Raw genomic sequence first — 22,600 nt, 5'->3', positions numbered from 1 at the left:
TCATCCTCTTCGTTCTGCTAGCGCTTCCTCTCCTGCTGGCTTTCGCCACCCCTCTCTGCACACACACTGCACTTCCTCGCGTGCTCTTTCACTTGCATACACCGCCACGCGCTCAACAACTAGTATCAGAGCCATATTAGGGTTTCAAAAGCTTTGTGCAGGTAGTTGAACAGCAGGCGAAAGGCTTCTCTCGCGTCAAATTTTCGCTTTCATCGCGAAGCCCCTTGCTTCCGGTGTCACCTAAGGTGATTAGGGTTTCCAAAACAACCTAAAACATGCTGAAATTAGGTCAAAACAGTTAAAAACCAGAAAATTACAGGTCAAAACAGCAAAACGCAGGTGTTCTAAATCGATTCCCGTGAATGCCCCTTGCTTTTCCCACTCAAAACAGGTCCATTTGATACAAATTGATGCGCCAAAACAGTAAATTTGCAGAAAATTCAGAATTGGACTGTTTTTATGTACACAAATAGAGGTTTATGTACGCCTTTTGTGGGTTTATGCAAGTACGCATTGGGGATACTTGTTAATTGCTGAAATTTCAGCACATTGTATGCAACGGGCGGTACATTGTGATCACTGAAAATTTTCAGATTTTGCGTAGACACTTTCTGCTGCATTTTTATCCGTGCAAATGGCCTCTACTTCCTCGTCGTCTGATGCCAAGAGCTTGATGGAAATCAAGCGATTTGACGGTACAGGTTTCAACCTATGGCAGGACAGGATGCAGAGGATTTTGTTCCTCAAGGATTGTGAGGACGCCCTTTTGGCTGTAAAGCCTGAGGATATGCCGGATGAGGATTGGGCCAAGCTCAACAAGAGGGCAAAGGCCTACATCAAAATGGTTGTGGGACTGATGACATTCTGGTGGACATAAAGGGCTTGGACACTACACATGCAATTTCGCATAAGTTGAAGGCCACTTATGAGAATACCACCCCTGTGAATCAGGTGCATTTGATGCGCAAACTGGTGAACATGATGCTTGACTGTCAATGTATCCTCTAGTGTCGTTATCACAGAGTTATCCGACAGTGAGGAGATCTTGGTTGCAGCTTAATGCCCCTCAGATTTTGTTGTAGCAAATACAAAAGACATGCTTATCTCACGTAGAGATGTCATTGATGCATTGCTAAGTCCAAATGATAGCCTTCCACAGTCTTGGATAGTAGACTCGAGTGCCTCATTTCATGTGACTCCATCTGTGGAGTGTTTTGCTTCTTATCATGCAGGCAAGTATGGCAAGGTTTACCTTGGGGATAACCATGCTTGTGACATTGAAGGAATGGGCACTGTACGCTTGGCATTAAACAATGGCCAAGAGTTTATGCTTAAAGATGTAAGGTATGTACCACGCATCAAGAAGAGTCTATTGTCTGTTGGCCAGATGGATGCACAGGGTTATACAACCATTTTTGCTTGGGGTTCATGGAAGTTGCTTAAGGGATCAATGCTCATTGTCAAGGGATGCAAGAGTGGTACATTGTCTATTTACATGGCAAAGCTTTGCCTGGCAAGTTTCTTGCAGTGGCCGAAGTTGCTTCTCATTTGGAGTTGTGGCACAAAAGACTTGGCCATATGAGCCAGAAGGGACTTGATGTGCTCTCCTCTTTGAAGAGGGTTGATGTAAAGGGCACCCAGTTAGATTTTTGTAATGACTATTTGTATGGTAAACAAAAGAAGTCTTCTTATTATTCTGATGTCTTGCGCAAAGCTAATGCTCTTGATTTAATTCACTCCGATGTATGTTCAATGCCTGTTAAGTCTTTTGGTGGTGCATCATACTTTGTTACATTCATTGATGATTGCACTAAGAAAGGCTGGGCATATTTGTTAAAGAATAAGAGTGAGACATTTAATGCATTTAAGAGGTTTCATGCTTTTGTGACCACGCAAAAGGGTAGTAAGCTTAAATGTCTGAGATCTGACAATGGGGGGGAGTACACGTCTGCTGAATTTCAGTGTTATTGCGAAGAATATGGGATTAAAAGGGAGTTGACAACCCCTTATAATCTCCCTCATGGGTTTTGGGGAGAGGCTTTGAAAACTGCAGTTCATGTATGCAATCGCTCTCCTAACAGTACGCTGAAAAATGACATTCCAGAGGAGGTTTGGTCTGGCAAGCCTGCCTCTTATGATCATTTGAGAGTGTTTAGCTGCGAGGCTTTTGTCCATGTTCGTAATGACTTGAGGACAAAGCTAGATGCCAAGTCCATCCAAGGACTCTTCCTAGGTTATGGGGAAGAGGGTGAAATGGGCTACAAGATATGGTTGCCTCAGTTTAAGAGGGTAGTACGCAGCCGAGATGTAGTGTTTAATGAGGCTAAATTGCTGAAAAATGCTACATCTTCTGAAATTGACAAGAAATCGGTCAAATTTCAGCCTCTCTTGCCACCTATTGATGTTGAAAAAGAGCCTCAGGATGGATTACCGCAAGCTAAAATTGATAATCAGCCGGTTAACCTTGAGCCAGAACAGGTAGGACATGATTTAGATGCTCCAAATTAGGATGGACAGCCACCTGTCATGGCTGAAAATGATTTTCAGCAGCATGAGCATGCTGAAAATGAGTTGCCTCCTGATGTAGAACCCGTGCCTGAGAAAGTAGATCATTGGGTACGCAGGTCTACTCGTGTCAGAAGGTTGATACAGCGCTTTGACCCCTCTTTGCATCATGTTATGTTGACAGATGAGGGAGAGCCTCTTACATATAAAGAGGCAAAATCATGTGAGTTAAGCAGTAAGTGGGAGCTTGCGATGCAAGAGGAAATCAAATCTTTGCATGCAAACAATACTTGGGATCTTGTGCCATGTGTTGATGGAAAGCCCAAGTATAAAGCAAGGTTAGTTGCCAAAGGGTACGCACAGAAAGAGGGGATTGACTTTCAAGAGATCTTTTCTCCTGTTGTAAATCTTACGACATTGCGTGTCCTTTTTGCTCTCGCTGCAGTGCTTGACTTAGAATTGAATCAAATGGATGTAAAAACAGCTTTTCTTCATGGTGACTTTGATGAAGATATCTACATGAAGCAACCTGAGGGTTTTGTAGTTCCTGATAGAAAGGAACTTGTATGCAAACTAAGAAGGGCACTGTATGGTTTGAAGCAGTCATCACGTTAGTGGTACAAAAAGTTTGATACTTTTATGCTGTCTCAAGGCTTTAAACGCAACCATTCAGACCATTGTTTGTATACAAAGAAGGATAATGATGGAAGTCCTATAATCCTTGTGCTATATGTAGATGATATGTTGATTGCTGGGAAGCATAAGTCTACCATTGATGCTCTTAAACGTCAGCTGAATTCAACTTTTGCAATGAAGGATTTAGGTGATGCTGAGCACATCTTGGGCATGAGAATCAAGAGAGATAGAAAGCTGAAATTGCTATTCTTATCTCAAGAAAAGTACATTGCTAAAGTACTTGACAGGTTAAACATGGCTGAAGCTAAGTCACTTGGAGTACCTTTACCTCCACACACAAAACTTAGCAAAGCCGATTGCCCAAAGGATGACGTGGCAGTGAATGCTATGAAGGGAATCCCTTATGCATCAGCTTGTGGTTCTCTTATGTATGCTATGGTTGCCACTCGTCCTAACATTGCCCATGCGGTGGGAGTTGTTAGTAGATACATGTCCAATCCCGGCAAAGCACATTGGGAAGCTATGAAATGCATTCTGAGATACTTGTCAGGTACACAATCTAGGTGTATATGCTATGGCAAAAGTGACTTGAAATTGCAGGGCTATTGTGATGCAGATATGGCAAGTGACTTGGATACCAGGAAGTCCACTAGTGGCTATGTGTTTGCTATTGCTGGTGGTGCTGTCTCTTGGTGTTCACGACTGCAGAAAATTGTGGCATTGAGTACTACTGAGACTGAATATATTTCAGCCACAGAGGCTTCTAAAGAGGCCATATGGTTGGGCAGACTTGTCAAAGAGCTTGGTATGCCTGCTAGTACTCCTGTCTTGGGATGTGATAGCCAAAGTGCTGTCTATTTGGCTAAGAATGCCATGTTTCATGCACGGACAAAGCACGTTGATGTGCGATACCACTTCATACGACAGGTATTGGAGGATGGTCTAGTCACCTTGACTAAGATTCACACACAGGATAACCCTGCAGATGTTCTCACCAAGAGTCTTGCTAAGGCTCAACATGAGCATTGCATACAGCTGGTGGGAGTTGGTTAACTTAAAGGCGTCATTTATGCCTTTAAGTGGGAGGTTGTTGGGTTAAAGGCTTAAATAACCCCTTTTTGTACATTTTTATACTTTGTCCAGGGTCAATATGACACATTTTTTAAAGGTCACTTCTAATAAAAGTGGGAAAACCCAAAACTCACTTATTGAGTTTTCCCCAAAGCCGTGAGCTCTCTCTCTCTCCCTCTTCGTTCTGCTAGCGCTTCCTCTCCTGCTGGCTTTCGCCACCCCTCTCTGCAGAAACACTACACTTCCTCGCGTGCTCTTTCACTTGCACACACCGCCGCGCGCTCAACACAGCCTAGCGTTTTTGGCTAGCAGCAGAGTGCCTCAACGTTTTTGGTTTCAACCCAACCCGCATCGGAACCACAGCGTTTTCAGCCCTAAGGGACAGCAGCAGATCAGCCCCAAGTTGGTTGCAGAAGTTCCCCCAATTTCAGCCATGAAAACGCAGCCAAAACTTCAGCAGATAGAAGACCACAGATTTCATCCCTAACGTCATCGTCATCATCACTGTCGTCGTCGTCGGCATAGTCCCAAGTTGCATCAGTCCATTGCATACGCATTGTACCACTTTGTACAATCATTAAGTAGACCACTCTCGCTGAAGAGAGTGGGGCCTTCGAAGGAGGGTTATACAACATCTCTGGTGTCGCATCTCTCTTCTCTCTCTCTCTCTCTCTGTCTCATACACTGGCATGCACAGTGTCCATTCACTTTGTTTGTGATCATAGCATTCTCTCACTAAGAACGGAAGGCTCTACCTTCCATAAGAACAAAAGGAACCTTGAGCACAGTTCGGAGCACTCATCTTGAGCAAAGCGCAAACAATCATTCCCCTGCACCTAACATTGGTATCAAAGCTTTGGCAGTGTTCTGTATCACTCAAGGAAAGAACCACAAGAACCACAAGAATTTTTTTGCTTGTTAAGGTCGCACGAACCCAAGTTCGCTTGGGCGTGTCAATTCCTAATCGTGTTTTGTTGAAGAGTGACAGGAATCCCAAGAAAGAAGGGCTTGTCTAGCCTCCCCTTGTGTCTCTTTTCACTCATTGAGAGCAAACCGTGCACTTAGCGGCCGGCCAATCGACGTGAGGTGGGAAAAAGCAACCTTGGTGTGAGCGCAAGGCCGCCAAGGGGTGCGCCCGCAAAAAGGAGTAGAACTCGGGTGAAGAGAAGATCCTTCTCAAACGCACCTCAAGAACCCCAAGAACCCAAGTTCCTTGTGAACTTAAGAACCCACAAGAACCCATGACTTCAGAATGATCATCACTCAAAGCGGAATGGATACTTCGCTTACAGGTGATGAGCATGAGAGAGGCGAAGAAGAATTTTCCCCACCAGGAGGTTTTTCCGACCCTCCCCCTTTTCGATCTACGACAAGGATTGCGCTAACTCCTATGGAGGAGTTGGACCAGGAAAGACAAGCAGAAATAGAGCGTGAACACAAAGAAAGAATGGCAGCCATAGAGCGTAACTACACAGAAAGAAAGGCAGCCATAGATCGCGAGAACAAAGCAATAAGGCAAGAAATGTTGCGACTCTTTTCTCGAATGCAGGCACAGATGCAACAGGATCGGGAAAAGGAGACTCTCTCAGTCTCTTCTTCTCCAAAGCATATGATACACAGGATTTGCATGATTGTGAGAAGCATGATGATTTGAATGACAATGATAAGCATGATGATTTGGATGCCAATGATTTGCATAATGATTTGATTGACCATGATAAGCATGATGATTTGGATGACAATGACAAGCATGATGATTTGCATGATCAAGATGTGATTTCTCACAAGCATGATGAGTTGCATGAAGATGATGTGATTGTTCACAAGGATGATGTGTTAGTGGATGCTTTTTCTAGCCAAGCTAACCTCGTTGTAGATTCAATCAATCACGAAGAACCATTTCGAGTCGAGGTCCAAAGAACCCCCACAGGACGATTCGATCATTCACGAAGAAACGATCTTGGCTCTCGAGCCTAGGTCCAAAGAACCCTCACAGGAAGTATTATGTGTTCGCATGATTGATACGCATGCATTGTTCGAATGTTTCATTCGTGATCGTTTCCTGTACTTTAGTCAGCATCGTTATGTGATCCCTTTTCCTAGGCATGACATATTGAACGTTGAGCACGTTTCACTCATGAATGAGCACGGATGTATGCGGATTTCTCATGAAAAGCTGAAAAGTATGCATTCAAGGAAGGCACATTCCATGTCTCTCCCTTGCACGACACAATTGTAGAAAGAGCACATGAAAGTATGAGCACCAAGCATGGGCATTTCCATTGTGAATTGCCACAGTTGATTGCTCTAGATCATAAGAGAAAGATTCGATCTCATTGTTTGCGTGTGTGTGGTGAACGATTTGGCACTCCATCTATTGGTTCATCTACATTGCATGCACAGTCTTTGAGTAAGACTATATTTTTTCCACTCACTTTACATGGAATGGGTATGTTCATGGTTTTGTGTTGGAAATGGTTTCAAGAATTTTCAGCCATGGAGATTCTTGAAGAAGGAAGCATGACTCTCAACGAAGTTGAAGCATCGAAGGAGCCACAGAAGACTTTGAGTCGCTTTCGGCGCGGCCCAAAGAAGCAAGCGTTGCAGACCTTTATGAAGTTCAAGTACCGCACGACCCACACATCAGAGTGGGCCGGCGAAGAGTCCCTTCCAGGATTCCGGATGCTATTGGCGATCTCCCTCGACGCCATACAGTTCGGTACCAATACCTCATTTTAAAAGGAGGGGATGTCACGTGACACATCCAACCCTATGTGTCCGTGGACAAGCTACAGCATGATCACGGTTAAGTCAGTCCAGTCAGTTTAGATTAGCAGTGATCTGGCACTTTTGTGAGTCTATTCGTAGACCGTGCATGCCCAGTCACTGAGTGTAGATGCATATCCTCCGGTTGCACACAACATGATCATCAGTATTCCCTTCAGAATCCATTAGATTCAGTCAGGGGAATTTTCCAACGAATTTAGCCTATTTTTCCTTTTTAATATTTTTAAGTGACTTTCCAACAAAAGTAGGTAGGGCAATTTTGCTAAGTTAATATAGAAGCAAACCCAAGTTAGCACTTTCTGGCAGAAGAGGCAGCAGGAGCTTCCCGCTCAACAGGCAACTTCTCAGTAGAACCCATCAAGGACCATCAAGACCCCTGGCGTTTTTGGAGATCCCATCCTCGCCTACTCCAAGATCTGGCGTTTTCAGCATTACCTCGATCGTCAACACCACCAGCACCCTAGCGTTTGCAAATTACTACCATCGCCATCAGATTCATCAGCTTTGCTAGCGTTTTCCCAAATCAGCCCCATCAGCGTTTTTGGATTTCTGTCCCAGATCAGCCTAGCGTTTTTGTGTCACAAAGTGATGACGTGGCGGACAGCAAAAACCCTAATTTCTGCCAAAAACCCTAAAATTCCTGCAAACCCTAATTTCTGCCAAAAACCCCAAAGATGGCAAAATATATGAACCAGACCTCTTTGGAAGAGGTACAGATGGAGTGGCAGAGAACCACAACACCACTCCCGAAACCCGCTCTCAAGAAACCTTCTGCCTCCAAGAAATATACGGAGAAGGAACTGGAGAACGTGGTTGATGCACGGATTGCTCAGCTTTTTGACGCGCAAAAGAAAGCCAAAAAGCAGAAGAAAAGCACTGACTTTCCGGGATATTTGGGTCGTCGGTCAACATTTGACAAGGCAAAGAAACAGAAGAAGCGTGTTCGATTTGAAGGAGTACCCAGTTCTTCTTCTTCTTCTTCTTCTTCTTCTTCTGACAGTTCTTCTAGCTCTTCATATTCGAGCGAAGAAGACAGAAAAGGTAAAAAGCGAAGCAAGAAACAAAGCTTCGGAAAGGTCAAGAAGAAGGCTACATCTCGCCCTGAGACTGACAGTTCTACTGAGGACTTGACTACAGACAGCTCAGATTCTGATCATGGAAACTTTTATGCAAACAAGAAGAATTTTACAAAGCCAACCAGTATGACTTTCTCGAAGATGAAAGCAAGAAAGTCCAAGAGTTTAAGGAAGGTGGCCACTCGATCAAGTTGGATACTTTTCAGGATACTCAGATGCTTCGAAGGCTTTGTCTTTTATACAGCAGTTTGACATCGCTTTCGCGGGAGGACGCTATTCAGAGCACTCCAAGATTCGGAGAGCTACCTCTTACCTTAAGGGGAATGCTCGTACTTGGTGGTCCACGCTTCTTTTAAACAAGAGTGCGCCAGTTAAATGGCTGAAATTTGAAAAGCTTTTTATTTCTTCTTGGTTGACGCAAGACTATGAACGAGATATACGAGCTACTTGGAACCATCTTCTGATGACCAAGAAAGACACAATCAATGCTTATTGTGAAAGATTCTGGAGCTCTTTTCTACCCGCCTCTTCATTCAAGAAGATCTCGTTCAGAGAACAGATTGAGCGGTTTACCTTGGGTCTACCTACAAAGATCCGAGATCACTACTTGGAACAGAAGTCAGCTTCTATTCAGGAGTTGATGAGTCATGCGAAGCGGGGCTTTGCCATTCACTTTGGCAGTTTGACCTACCCCACAGATAAGGCCATGACACAACGAGCCGAACAGACTTCTGGGAATGAAAGTAGAAAGAAAAAGAGCAACCCAGAGAAAAAGGATGCACAACCCAAGCTTACTCCTTAGCAGAGAGCTCGCTTCATCAGAGAGGGGAAGTGCTTTGGATGCGGGGAACATGGACATATCTCCGCAAAGTGTCCTAAAAGGCACAGAAAGAACAGAATGATAAAGACAACGACAGGTCTGAGAGTTCGAGAGCAGCTGAGGAATGTGGCAGAAAAGGGAGATAGAAAAGCAGAACTGGTACCACATGGCGTGGGACTTGCACCGAATCTAATGAATGAAAGTACAAACTTTGACGCTTTTGGGGCAAAGTGAAGGATCGGGAAGCCCTTTTGAAGGAACCAAGGCCAACTTCTTTTCACTTGGAATTGGAGGCTCGATTTGGAATTACGCACGACAGACTGACGCCACAGGCGGAGGTAGTTCCACTAGCACCCGGATGGGATGTTGCCATTTCACCGAGCATTGGCAAACTTCGTTTGCAATGACAGGGGTGTTCAGGACACGCGAGTGACGTTCTACTCAGGATCCCTTGGTACCACAAGAACTACGCCGTGGTTGACTACCGGGCCGAGAAAGCGACTTTGATAAATGAAGGGCTTAGAGAATGTACTTGATGAACTTCAGTTTCTTACTCATTCTTTTGGAAGAGAACTGAATGATGGATAAAGGTTGAATATGTTTTGACCTGATCAAAAGAACGCCAAGATTTTTCTCCACACTCATGCCGATTGCTTTTCAGAGGGCCTGAAGATCAAACCATTGATCTGATACCTAGAAGCACGCCACCGAATCGGCCACCTTACCGTGTGAGCCGAGCACAGAATGAAGAGATTATGAACCAAGTGAAAGACCTCTTGGAAAAGGGTCTTGTCCAGCCTAGTACTTCACCGTATTGCTCTCCAGTGTTGTTGGTTTTGAAGAAAGACGGATCTTGGAGAATGTACATCGATTTTACTCTCAACGAAATCACCATCAAGAACAGATTTCCGATTCCTAGGATCGATGATATACTCGACAAGTTACAGCGATCCTCGTGCTTTAGCAGGATTGACTTGAAGAGTGGATATCATCAGATTAGGATAGCACCAGGAGATGTCTACAAGACTGCTTTTCGGACGACTTTTGGGTTATTTGAGTTTTTGGTGATGCCTTTTGGCTTAACCAATGTTCCTGCGACATTTAACCGGATGATGGACATGATTTTTCGAGAGTACAGGCTATTTACTGACACTTTCTTTGACGACATCATTGTTTTCTCCAAGAATGAGACAGAACACAAACATCATCTGCTTCAAGTCTTTCAGGGATTACGAGATCACACGTTAGTGATTAATGCAAAGAAAAGTGAATTTTCCTACCAGAGATACACTTTTTGGGACACATTGTGTCAGCACAGCAGGAGTGCAAATGGACCGGCCAAGATAGAGACTATCCGTGATTGGCCCGATTTGAGGAATGTCCATGAAGTTAGAAGCTTCTTGGGACTGTGTTCGTACTACAGGCGGTTCATACGAAAGTTTGCAGAGGTTGCTTCCCCTTTGAATACCTTGACACAGAAAGGAGTACCTTTTTCGTGGGGACCCACAGAGGTGACTGCCTTTCGGATATTGAAAGAGAAATTGACTATGAGACCTATTTTGACTTTGCCGGACTTGCAGAAGTCATTTGAAGTATATTGTGATGCTTGTGGTCGTAGTCTGGGTGCGGTCTTGATGCAAGAAGGCCATGTCATAGCTTACAAGAGCCGTTTGTTCTCTAGGCCGGAGATGACAGCACAAATCTATGAGAAAGAGCTTTTGGCGGTTATCCACGCTCTTACTCAGTGGCGGCATTACCTACTCGGAGCGGATTTTACTGTCTTTACAGACCATCAGAGTTTGCGCTACTTCTTGTCACAGAAGCAGCTTTCGGAAAAGCAGATGCGGTGGGCGAACATCTTGTCACAATTCCACTTCCAGATTGTCCATGTGCAGGGACAGAAGAATGTGGTGGCAAATGCTTTGTCTCGAAAACCGTTGGTTCTGGCTATTTCCGCGATACATCATAGGAGCTTCGAGGATATGGTCGATCAGTATGCCACAGATACAGATTTTGCAGATATTTTCACACGAATACGGGATGGGGAGACAGTAGCTGGATACTCCCTTCGGGAAGGCTACTTGATGAAAAAGACTATGTTGTGCGTTACACAGCCGTTGAGGGATAAGGTTATGACTGAATGCCACTGTCCACCTTTTACGGGTCACCGCGGCATTGCTACCACCATGAAGGGGGTAGAGAAATACTTCTTTGGGCCGAGACTCAAAAAGGATGTGGAAGAGTTTGTGCGCAGTTGCTTGGTATGCCAGAAGGTCAAGTTTGACAGGCATAAGGCACAGGGATTGTTACAGCCTTTACCCGTACCCACCCACCCCTGGGAAAGTATTGCAATGGATTTCATTTTTTATCTCCCGAGAACACACAATGATCACGATGATTTTCCGATTACATGGCACGTCTGAGACGATTCTCTCCGACAGAGACCCCAGATTTATGAGTTGGTTTTGGAAGGCAATTTGAGAGAACATTGGCACGCAGTTGCAGTTCTCGTCATCGTTCCACTTGCAGACTGACGGGCAATTTGAGATTGCCAATTGAGTGATTTTAGATTTATTGAAGTCTTGTATCTCGGATCAGAAGACTCAATGGGAAAAGAACTTACCTTTGGTGGAATTTGCCTACAATAACACGATACACTCTTCCACGGGGAAGACGCCATGTGAGATTGTTGAAAGTGCTGCGAAGGTTCCATCCTTCTTGAGCACGAAAGGTTAGAAATTTGAAGCGGATGAATATTCGCGAGATTTGGATACGGCTTTTGCCAAGGTTCGCGAGACTTTGCAGGAGTCTCAAGAACGACAGAAAAAGGCAGCGGATCGCCATCGTCGCGACTTGAAATTGAAGGAGGATGATTGGGTGCTCTTACGTTTTGAGAAGGCACGCCTACGAAAGAAAAAGGGAAAGGAGAGGCTTTTTCCAAAGCTTAGTATGCGATACTACGGACCTTTCCAGATCACTGACGAGATAAATGATGTCTCCTTCCGATTGAAACTGCCAGATACTTGGAGGATTCATAATGCATTGCATGTGAGTCTCTTGAACCCTGTTAAGGGTGATGTGTCTGATGATGGGGAGCCTGATGAGCAACCCGAAGTGGAAGAAAACGAGGAAGTCCTTGTTCCTGAACAGATTTTGGCACATAACGATACGAAGAAAGGTAAAGTCCGAAGGCGGGTTCTCGGTTAAGTTCAAGAACTTTCCTGCATTTGATGCGAAGTGGATGGAGGAGGAGGACCTAGTAGATACTCCTCGGATTGTGAAACTTTACCTCGATGTTTTGGTTTAGCATAGTCTACTCCAAACGGAACCCAGAATTCAGCTTGGCCGGAGATCTGGTGTAGTGGGATGCACAAGAGGGGAGTCACTCCACTCCCTTGTCAACAGATGCCTTGATTTTGATACTAAAGTCACTGATGTCTCTTTGAGCTTCAGGGATACTGAGAGGTGACAGTATGCTGCTGGATGACTTTATGAAATGGAATTCATGATTATGATACTGATTTGTTCTTGACTTCTTGTGAGTGCAGGAATTGATAGACGAAATGACTGCAACATTTTGGTCTGATTGATCTCGAATAGACATGGTTGCAATAGGGGTTAGTCAATCGGACATCGATGAGGTCCCGATTGGACCTAGATGTGATTGCTAGCTACATTGCCGATAAATCATGGTCTAAGATCCGAATGAATGTTGAATGTCATGTGATGTCCTGTGATGTCTGGTGATGTCCTGTGATGTCTGGTGATGTCCTGTGATGTCGTGTGATGTGACTGTCGATTTCGTACATGTGCTAGATGTGTATTCCTAGTACGTAGGTACTAACAGTCAGTGTCTGCTAAGACGGTTTATGGCTTTTGTCGGTTTTGCATGCGTAATCGCGGTCGATTACAATGCTTTCAAGAGGGGGGTATGTCACAAAGTGATGACGTGGTGGACAGCAAAAACCCTAATTTCTGCCAGAAACCCTAAAATTCCTGTAAACCCTAATTTCTGCCAAAAACCCTAATTCCCGGAAACCGAGGAGGCTATTAAAAAAAAAAGAAAAAGGAAAATGATGAGCGACGCGAATTTTGCTTTTTTTTATAAAAAAAGAGAAAAGACTCTCTAAGAGAGAGAGAGAGAAATGATGCTTTTATTTTAAAAGCTTTTGGGGCTCTGCTTTTGGGCATCCCTTGTAACCTTTAAATTAGTGTGGTGAGGGCCTCACTTCTCAGAGCATCTGGACGCAGAGTCTGAGAGTGAAACCCTAACCGCTCTCTTGTACTTTGATGATTGATTAATACAAAAAGAAATTCCGAAAGGGGCGCCAGTCTCTGGGGCCAATATCTCTAGGCACGGAACTCCGCCGGGCGAGTGCAAATCTATTGTGATCTGTGAATTGTTTTAAAGTGGTTATTTGGTGCTGTCGCAGTTGATTCTTGACTTGGAGTGTCCAAGTCTGTTACATTTTGGCCAGCAGCAGAGTGCCTCAGCATTTTTGGTTTTCAGCCCAACCCGCATCAGAACCACAGCGTTTTCGGCCCTAAGGGACAGCAACAGATCAGCCCCAAGTTGGTTGCAGAAGTTCCCCCAATTTCAGCCATGAAAACGCAGTCAAAACAGTCATTTTCAGCCACCGAAACAGTCCCGAAATTCAGCAGAAAGAAGACCACAGATTTCAGCCCTAAAGTCGTCGTCGTCATCACCACCGTCGTCGTCATCGGCATCGTCCCAAGTTGCATCAGTCCATTGCATACGCATTGTACCACTTTGTGCAATCATTAAGTAGACCACTCTCGCCAACGAGAGTGGGGCCTTCGGAGGAGGGTTTAACAACGTCTCTGGTGTCGTATCTCTCTGCTCTCTATTTCTCAGTCTCATACACTTGCACACATAGTGTCCATTCACTTTGTTTGTGATCATAGCATTCTCTCACTAAGAACGGAAGGCTCTACCTTCCATAAGAGCAAAAGGAACCTTGAGCACAGTTCGGAGCACTCATCTTCAACAAAGCGCAAACAATCATTCCACTGCACCTAACATCTGTACACAGTTCCTGAGCAGCCCCCCCTTCCCAACCCCCCCGATCCATGCCCACACACATGTGCTTTTTTCACCGCTACGATGGTGAGGAAGGCCATTAACAGGATGAGGACTGGGAGAGCATATAATCATGATGGCTTAGTGACTGAGCATTTCACGCATGCCAAAGATCTACTAGCAGAGCTTCTAGCAGTTATGTTTAACCGTGCCATGTGTAACGGCTTGCCTCATACTTGGAGCCTATCGACTATTGTACCTATCTTCAAGTCGGGAGATCCTATGGAGCCTGGGAATTATCGCATTATCATGGATGGACACACATTGGCACGGTTGTACGCATCTATTCTTGAGCAGCAGTTGAGTAGATGGGCAGAGAGGGAGGGGATACGCGCAGTTGGGCAGGCAGAATTCAGGAGGGGTTTTTCTACTCTTGATCGTATCTTGACACTCAGAGCCATCATTGAGGAGGGCAGATCGCGTGGGAGACGGATCTATTGTAGCTTTGTGGATTTCCGCAAAGCATTTGATACAATGCCCAGAGCTTGATTGATGCGCAGCTTACAGCAGATGGGAGTACCCACAGAGCTCATTTGGGGGGTCATGGCATTATACAGGTCAATAGCGGGGCATGTACGCACCTCAGAGGGTCTATCCACACCGGTTCACTCCACTATTGGGGTGAAGCAGGGCTGCCCGTTCTCTCCTGCTCTATTTGGTATGTATGTGGATGAGGTTTCTGACTACATTGAGAGAGATGGTGATAGAGGTGCACAGCTGGCAGGGACATGGATTCCACTATTGTTATATGCTGATGATATTGTGTTGATCTCCAAATCTCCGGAGGGGATGCAACGTCACTTGGATGCTTTGCATAGGTTTGCCCAGGAAAGTGGTTTGTCTGTCAACCTTGGTAAAACCAAGGTCATGGTATTTAATACCACCCCAAAGTGGATCAGGAGGTCAGCGCCCGGATTCACATACGGCCAGGAGACAGTGGAGTATACAGATGCTTACACTTACCTTGGAGTGGTTTTTAGTGGGCGAGCATTTTCATTGAGGAGGGCAGCAGAGACTAGATTGACCAGAGCCCATGCAACATTGGGTAGATTGGAAAGAATGTGTTCACAAGTTCAGTTTCAGGAGCCTCGGACGAAGCTTTGGCTCTTTGACACTTTGGTGGCTTCTGCATTGCTGAGATTTGGGGACCTTCATTGGATCATCACGGAAGGACAGGCCGCAGTGATGGATGGGGGGACATGGAGAAGCCTCTGGTCTCTATGATCTCACGGCTCATTAGAGCCAAGTCTTTAGTACCACGTGCTATTATTTCATTTCATCATCTCTCTCTCTCTCTCTCTCTCTCTCTCTCTCTCTCTCTCTCTCTCTCTCTCTCTCTCTCTCTCTCTCTCTCTCTCTCTCTCTCTCTCTCTCTCTCTCTCTCTCTCTCTCTCTCTCTCAGCCATGGAGCACATCATTGGGAGACTATCCATCGGAGACATGTTATATGTCTCATGCCGAAGAGCCTATCACATGCACATGTCTCTATATGCTATGTGGACATGCTCTACTATATCTTCGGAGCCAAGGTTTATGTATAGAGTCTAAAGGGATTTAGTTAACGTGAAGTACCTCTCTTGATGTTGTTTACTAATTTGTGCTGAACCACTTTGTAGAGTCTAGTAGTGATGGGAAGGAATAGAACAGAGGTACGCACGAAGACAACAATTTTCTTGCACCAAAATAGAACATGCTTCTCTCATCTCATCTCATTATCCACAAGAAACTATGTATGTACACCTTCGGATAGTCATGAGTCATAAGTCAAAAACCATAACATCTAAAACAAGGGTAACGCCCATACTCCCACAAAAAGGAGCTCTGGTCCCTTGCAAATTTCCCCCAAGACAACTCATGTGGAAACCGAGGCTGCAACGGGCCAATTCTTACAACCTATGTTGTTGTAAATTAACCGCAGAGACCAAGTTGGTTATGTACCTATTTTCTCCGGATGTCTCTGCCACATTCAACCACCATCCAATGTGTATATCAGAATCTACCAAGACATAAATGCCACCTCCTCATAGAAGGGCCTACAAAATAGAGTTAGTGGTACCTACATAGTTACATGAGGGTTAGGCCATATTATCCAATACATATTTGGGTTAAAGATGCGTGACACCACATGTCTAGCCTTGACTCTAGCACAAACAATTGAAACAATACAAGCTCAAGCTTGATACGCATTTTGGATGATAATAGAATTTGTTAGATGATGCTGAAACATACAAAACGTGGGCTGCATAGCAGCAGTAACTTTTTTGCCTAAATATCAAGGTCAAGACGTCTTTAATACCCAACAATGGTGGAGGACTCCACAGAATACGAACAATCAGCCATGAGGCATTAATCGTCTTTCATTCCATGTAGGAATGTGCGATGAATCTACAGTTTTGTACATGACGTGTTTCTCCAAACAAGACATATCGTGTATGTAAGCTGAGCAACCCTTTTTATCCTCGCTCAGAGAGAGAGAGAGAGAGAGAGAGAGAGAGAGAGAGAGAGAGAGAGAGAGAGAGAGAGAGAGAGAGAACTAACCTCCAGTACATCAAAGAGGCGAACAATGTTGGGATGCACAAATCTTGATAGTACAGTGATTTCTGTATGTAACCGTTGGCGTGACTGAGCATTTAAGCGAGCAGCAGAGAACTGTTTAATGGCAAACTGGGTGCCATCCACCTTGTGAATTGCCTTCCACACAATAGAGAAATTGCCTGAGCCTAAGCACTCGGTGAGCTCATAATCGTCGAGAGCCATTCTGTTCCTTTTCAAACAAGCGGCAGGCAGCTGCGGCTGAGCACGAAATGGCACAGAGAATACGTTCTCGGTTTCAAAAGCTTCACCATGGAATGCTAAATTGAAGATTTCCGCAAAGAATATGCACACTTCTCCACTGTGGCGGTTCACGCTTTGTGGATGGCTTGCTGCTCTTTCGCAGGACGCATCAGTCGTTTTCCTCTCGCTCGTTGGCTGATTCTCGAATGTTCCGCCCATAGGCAGGACGTATCAGTTTGAAGTTTAAACCGTGCCTTATTAGGCACTCACTAGTATGTCCCTACGATTCAAAAAAAATCGTTATCGTAGCGAATCTAAGATGATGCGCACTTCGAAGAGAGCGTGATGTACAAGATGCGACGGCGAAGGGGGGGCAATGATGGCGGTGGCAGCGCCGTTGCCAAAGATAGAAGCGACGACAATGTTGTTGGCAGAGCTAGATGCAAGGTTGGGGGACTACGCTTGGCAGGAACTGAGCAACAGGGCGCTGCAAGTGGACGAGGGCTTGGGAAGAGGTTGAAAGATTTTTTTTTATAGAATGGAAGGTGTGATTTAGAATCATAGAAAATGGCTGGCTGAGTTGGTTAGCTTCAGATTCTACTAGCCCGGCCGTCAGAGTTCAAATCTGGAAACCATATGCTAATTTTGTTGCTATGTGTACGCCAAGCCAGGAAATGAGTTACAATCTCGGATCTCAGAAGATTCCCTGTACAATATAATAGCAAACCCACCAGTAGGGTGTACCCAATCTGTTTTAATGTTTAATAGTTAGAATCGGGGAAGATCCCCTCTGGCAAAGCGAAGGGGTGCCGCAGATTGCTTGCAGGCAGGTGGCGACCCACGACGGGGGAGGCAAGGCGACGCAGCCAGGCGAAGGCCATGAGAGTGCAAGGCGGCAGCAGGTGACAGCAACAGCGCAGGGAAGGGCAATGGAGTCGGCTGCCTTGAAATCATTTTTTTTAAAATGCTTTTTGGCATGCATGTCACAACCACCTGGATGGTGGGTTGGCTATGAGATAACTTCCAGAGCGCTAGATTTTTTGGTTGGCCGCGTTCGAATCCCTGTTCTCCTTTTAGAGGGTAACGGGTTATAGGCTAATTGGATATCTGTGTTAAGATTCAAAGGAATCTCTCAATGAAATGAATAAAATAAAGAGCGAGCCAGTAGGCGAGAATGCTAGTATGTGCCTACGATTTTTACAAAAGAAATTAGTACCCGAATCAAACCAGATGTGTGAAGCAGGGGAGTGAAGTGAAGGGTGCCGACGACGCGTAGGTAGGTGATCGACAAGGGAGGCACCGAGCCACCGCTGGAAACGAGGCAAAGGCGAACAGAGTAGTGCGACAGGGATAGAATGGGATGTTTTTTTTATATTTAATAAAATGCCTCTCTGTCTCTTTGCATGCCATCGACCGCCTCCTTTTTCCATGCTTCTGCACTGCGTTAGAGCCATGGACATGCCTGGAGCCCTTGAGGCTCTCTCTCTCTCTCTCTCTCTCTCTCTCTCTCTCTCTCTCTCTCTCTCTCTCTCTCTCTCTCTCTCTCTCTCTGTGTGTGTGTGTGTGTGTGTGTGTGTGTGTGTGTGTGTGTGTGCGTGCGGCCTCAGAAGGCTTTCTCTCTATGTGCGTGAGGCCTCAGAGCTCTGACTTTGCACGCAAGTAGGGCTGAGGGGAGGGTGCACAAGGTGGGGCTGAGGGGCTTCTGTTACGAGGAGGGGAGGAAAGGTGAGTTGCAGGCGTATGGCCATGGGGAGGACCGGGCGGGGGATTCGAAGCATCTTTTGAGTATTGGATTTTATTTCACGTCTACCAGTATGTACCAGTATATGACCCGCTCATTGTTTCGATCAAGAAGGAGTATCATTCAATTTTGTGTAACCCCCCCTTCCCCTTTCTTTAGAAGGATAACATGCGTAAGTATTCTTTATGCATCCAATTGAAGGTAGTGACAACCATATCTTAAATACCTTATTATGTGCAATAATGCATTATGGTATCAACTTAAATCACACTGGATTTGTGCGACAATAGAAAGTGCATAGAGAATTAAATGAACATAACAACTACATAACATAAACTTAAAAGAGTACACATGAGGTTGGGGGGGGGGGATGAAGAGAGAGAGAGAGAGAGAGAGAGAGAGAGAGAGAGAATAGAATAAGTACATGGTTTTTTTTAACTTTAGAGAGAGAGAGAAACGGGAAAAGGGAAACTAAAAGAAAAACAACAATCCACTTCCATTACTATACGTAGTCTTTGTAAGCTCTAATATTCGTCTCTAAAGAAAATTATTTGCAAGCCACTAAATCTTAACTAACAAAATAGCTGCAACTTCAAAACGACATCCTTCGGGATGTTGCATTTGGTACTCATAGAACCCATGGACCCACACAATGAACGCTCCTACCAAAATGACGATGCCCCTCACACAAGGTGTATAATACAATCCTCCAATTCTCATATCTATCCCTATAAGAGTATTCTGCATTGGTCGGCAAGCGATCTCCGAGCTTGCGAACCCGTATGTGAGCTGAACCTGCATTACGATTCAAAGCCACACTGATATGAAAGTACCCTTGGAGTCCTTCGAAAAACTCATGCACTTCCATTAAAATGTTATCACGATAATAGTGATTCCTGCAAGCCAATTGGTTAATTACAATAAGTTCAATAACCAAAAAATATTTAAAAAAGCATTGTGCTTCATTGGTGATTCTTACCTAACAACTTCAAAGCTTTCAATAATGTGTCCTACATCATGCGTACTAAGTGGGCCTCTCCAACCAGGTGGATCTAAAGGAGAAAATTGTTAGTTTGAACACCAAGCTGGAAAATTTTCAAAGGATATACTTAGATCCTACCATAGATAAGAAACAGCGGATGATGAAGCATTCAGCTAAACGTAGATACTGTCCAATGCCTTCTTTAACGTGGCATCTATAAATACAATATTTCAACCCCGTCCAAGAAACATCATAACATCAGCTTTTCATGACAATCAAAGCGTATAGAGAAGTGAATCAACATAGCAACTATAGTATGCGATCCACATGTTGGTGTAATCCAAAAGAGCACACTATTGATACCATTGAAACGTTGAAATTTGCAACAAAATCTTAGTTCTGGATCGCTCATAGACATACATAAAGAGCTACACAAAATCTACTCGTTTATGTGTACATAAGCCTTAAATTTTCAAAATTTTCACATAATGAGATGGAAAAACATGAAAAATATCACACATATGCAACAACTTAAAGCAGAAGCAACACATAGTTTTCAGATTTTAAGAAAAGAAAATAACTTCAAATGCAATACCAATAAACCTTCAAACACCCACAGATCTTATTTACGATTTACATTTCCACTCCATGCAAAATGTCAAACTCTTAGGAAACAATCAACAAAATAGTTAGTGGCAAAGGATGCTTTGGTGGAGTTTCAATTGGTAATATATAATAACTATAATAACATTCAAATTTCCTACACTATCATACATCGATGACCCTTTTGTAAAAATAATCCCACAAACTCTATCGTCTTATTTGAACCTTCCACAATTAGGATACATTATACATACTTTGTGGATACACATCATAACAGGGTCTCAATGGTCCCTAATTTCCAAAAGCAAAGGGTTTCATAGGAGGAAGTTTGTTGTTTGCAAAGAGAAAACAAAATTTAGGCACGTGCATATGCATCAATACAATAAAATATCCCATTGAAGTGGTTTGATGTGCATGACCCCAATCTGAAGTTGTCTACAATGGTCAATACGAACTAATAATGGGATCTGGAAAGTGCTATCCAATTATTTGAGAGTGCATAAAGTGAACCAAATCTAAAGGAGTAAAACAATTTCTACTTATAAACCTAAAGATAACTTTCAGAATGAACTGTAGATAGTGGAAAAATATCATGGAATCTATCCATCTTCCAAGTATTTCATTGCAACGTCCTTGAAGCTCATACAACTAAGCATAGTTGTAACGATGGAAGCCTCTTTTCTAAAAACATGCTACCTTATGTCCCCAAGCCACAAAGGTAGTACCTCATATTGTTTTGACCAAAAATATCCTCTCAACCAAAGTCTCAAAACTTAGTTTAAGTATACTCTATGGCTTCATGCCATGTAGATCAAACAACACAAGTATAAAACAAAAAAAAAACATGTTCACTAATTTATCCTACCAACGCAGTTCAAAGCAAGGTATGCTTTAGTACATCAACATAGTGAATCAAATTAACACACAAAAGTACGTGCTTCACCTATTTCTAGCCATCAGAAGCTCGAGCCATCTTTGTCAGAAGCTCGAGCCATCTTTGTCATCAATGCATTCAATCGATTCAAATGGACCTTGAGCCGGGTTACCTCTTCTTCTAAAGCAAGGACCTAGTCCTTAAGTGCATCAATTTGGACCTAGATTTCCCTATTGGGCATGTGTGAGCTTTGCATTGATTCAAATTGTTGCTCCATGCGCACCAGCATGTTGAATTGGTTCTCCTCAACCTGGGCCATTCCTCCATTGAAACGTTGTGCACATAAACGCACCTCATTGCGAAGGTCTACAATTTGTTGGCCATTCGCTTGCTGAGCCACGTCCAAAAGTGCTTTCAAGTGTCGTTCAAAGTCCAATTTCCTAGACTCATTACGGACAAAGAAGTCCCATAATGCAGCCATGAGTTCATGATTCCCATCATTTACCACAGGATTAATAGAAGAGGATCCCACGCATCGAGCACTTCTCTTTGCCGCTCGAAAATCGGCAACCCTTGGAGGAATGGACTCAATACCATCCGACTCGGTCTCAACGATGGCATTGTTATTCATGTTTTCCATAGCCGTACCATTAAAAAGTACATCACAATGCATATAAAGTTGAACTATGTGTCAACTACCACAAAGGGAGCAATCCCTTGCACAATATTACGAACATAACATCTTATCATACAAAAAAACATAATCTACACAAAGCATAAGAGGTGCAAGTTCAAGAAAAGACACAGAGAGACTTTAATGTTTCCTCAAGCAACATGCATGATTTTCTCTCTTCCTTATTGCACATCTCTCTCTCTCTCTCTCTCTCTCTCTCTCTCTCTCTCTCTCTCTCTCTCTCACAACATAGCAACCTATCCTCTCACAAACCTGAGGATCAATGCATAGAATTGTTGTGCTTAAACAAAGATCTCTAAGATATGAACCTAAGATCTCGGATCCCTCAAACTCAAATCGCAAGTGGAAAACTCTATTGCATAGAATTACAAAGTCATAATAAACACCAAGACATTTAGAAATGTATCCAGATTTTCAAAGAACATTGCCTAAAATGGATCACAAGCATGGCAAAGCTATTGACATGTTTGTCATAGAAGCAAACACAATCAAGGACATTATCGTGCCACAAATGATCTAAGAGGCAATATCAACGTAGCTCGCTTCATCATGCAATTAGCAATCGGCTTGGAGTTTCTCCATTCCTAAATTAAGGACCGTTTTTCCATCCCAAGGTTGATTATCTCCTGGATTAACAAACAATAGTAGTAAAAAAGGGAGACTTTTTTTGAAATAATACAATTGACGCACCAAATACAACAATTTACACATACCAGTTATTGCAGCTATGTATGGTACTGCCAAACATGCAAGTTGTTTAGGCAAGTAGATTTGGTAGATCAACTTAGCGAATCTAGAACTCTGGAGGTACTCCCAATCATCGGGAACGGAGTATCCTTCATATCTAGCAAACCATTGAGCATCATCTTCATCTGGGGAAGACACACACTCCTTTCTTACCGAGTAGACACCGTACTCAACGTCGGAGGAGTATG

General features: G+C 43.9%; 1 protein-coding gene across 5 annotated transcripts in view; it reads right to left on the bottom strand.

The window, feature by feature from the left end:
- Positions 1-17,034, bottom strand: part of LOC147428861 (serine/threonine-protein kinase ATG1b-like) — a 30,293-nt gene extending 13,259 nt beyond the window's left edge. The window contains exon 1 of one of the 5 annotated variants that reach the window (XM_086495745.1): positions 16,535-17,034. In XM_086495745.1, coding sequence (XP_086351871.1) covers positions 16,535-16,990 — 456 coding nt within the window. In that variant the 5' untranslated portion in view covers positions 16,991-17,034. The remainder of the gene's footprint in view (positions 1-16,534) is intronic. The other 4 variants (XM_086495748.1, XM_086495747.1, XM_086495744.1 and 1 more) reach the window with 4 other exon arrangements.
- Between the last annotated feature and the right edge of the window lie 5,566 nt (positions 17,035-22,600).

The sequence above is a fragment of the Adiantum capillus-veneris genome, chromosome 22, assembly GCF_014529385.1.
Source record: "Adiantum capillus-veneris isolate H3 chromosome 22, ASM1452938v2, whole genome shotgun sequence".
Taxonomy (NCBI): Eukaryota; Viridiplantae; Streptophyta; class Polypodiopsida; order Polypodiales; family Pteridaceae; genus Adiantum; species Adiantum capillus-veneris.
This window is presented reverse-complemented; position numbering and strand designations above follow the sequence as displayed.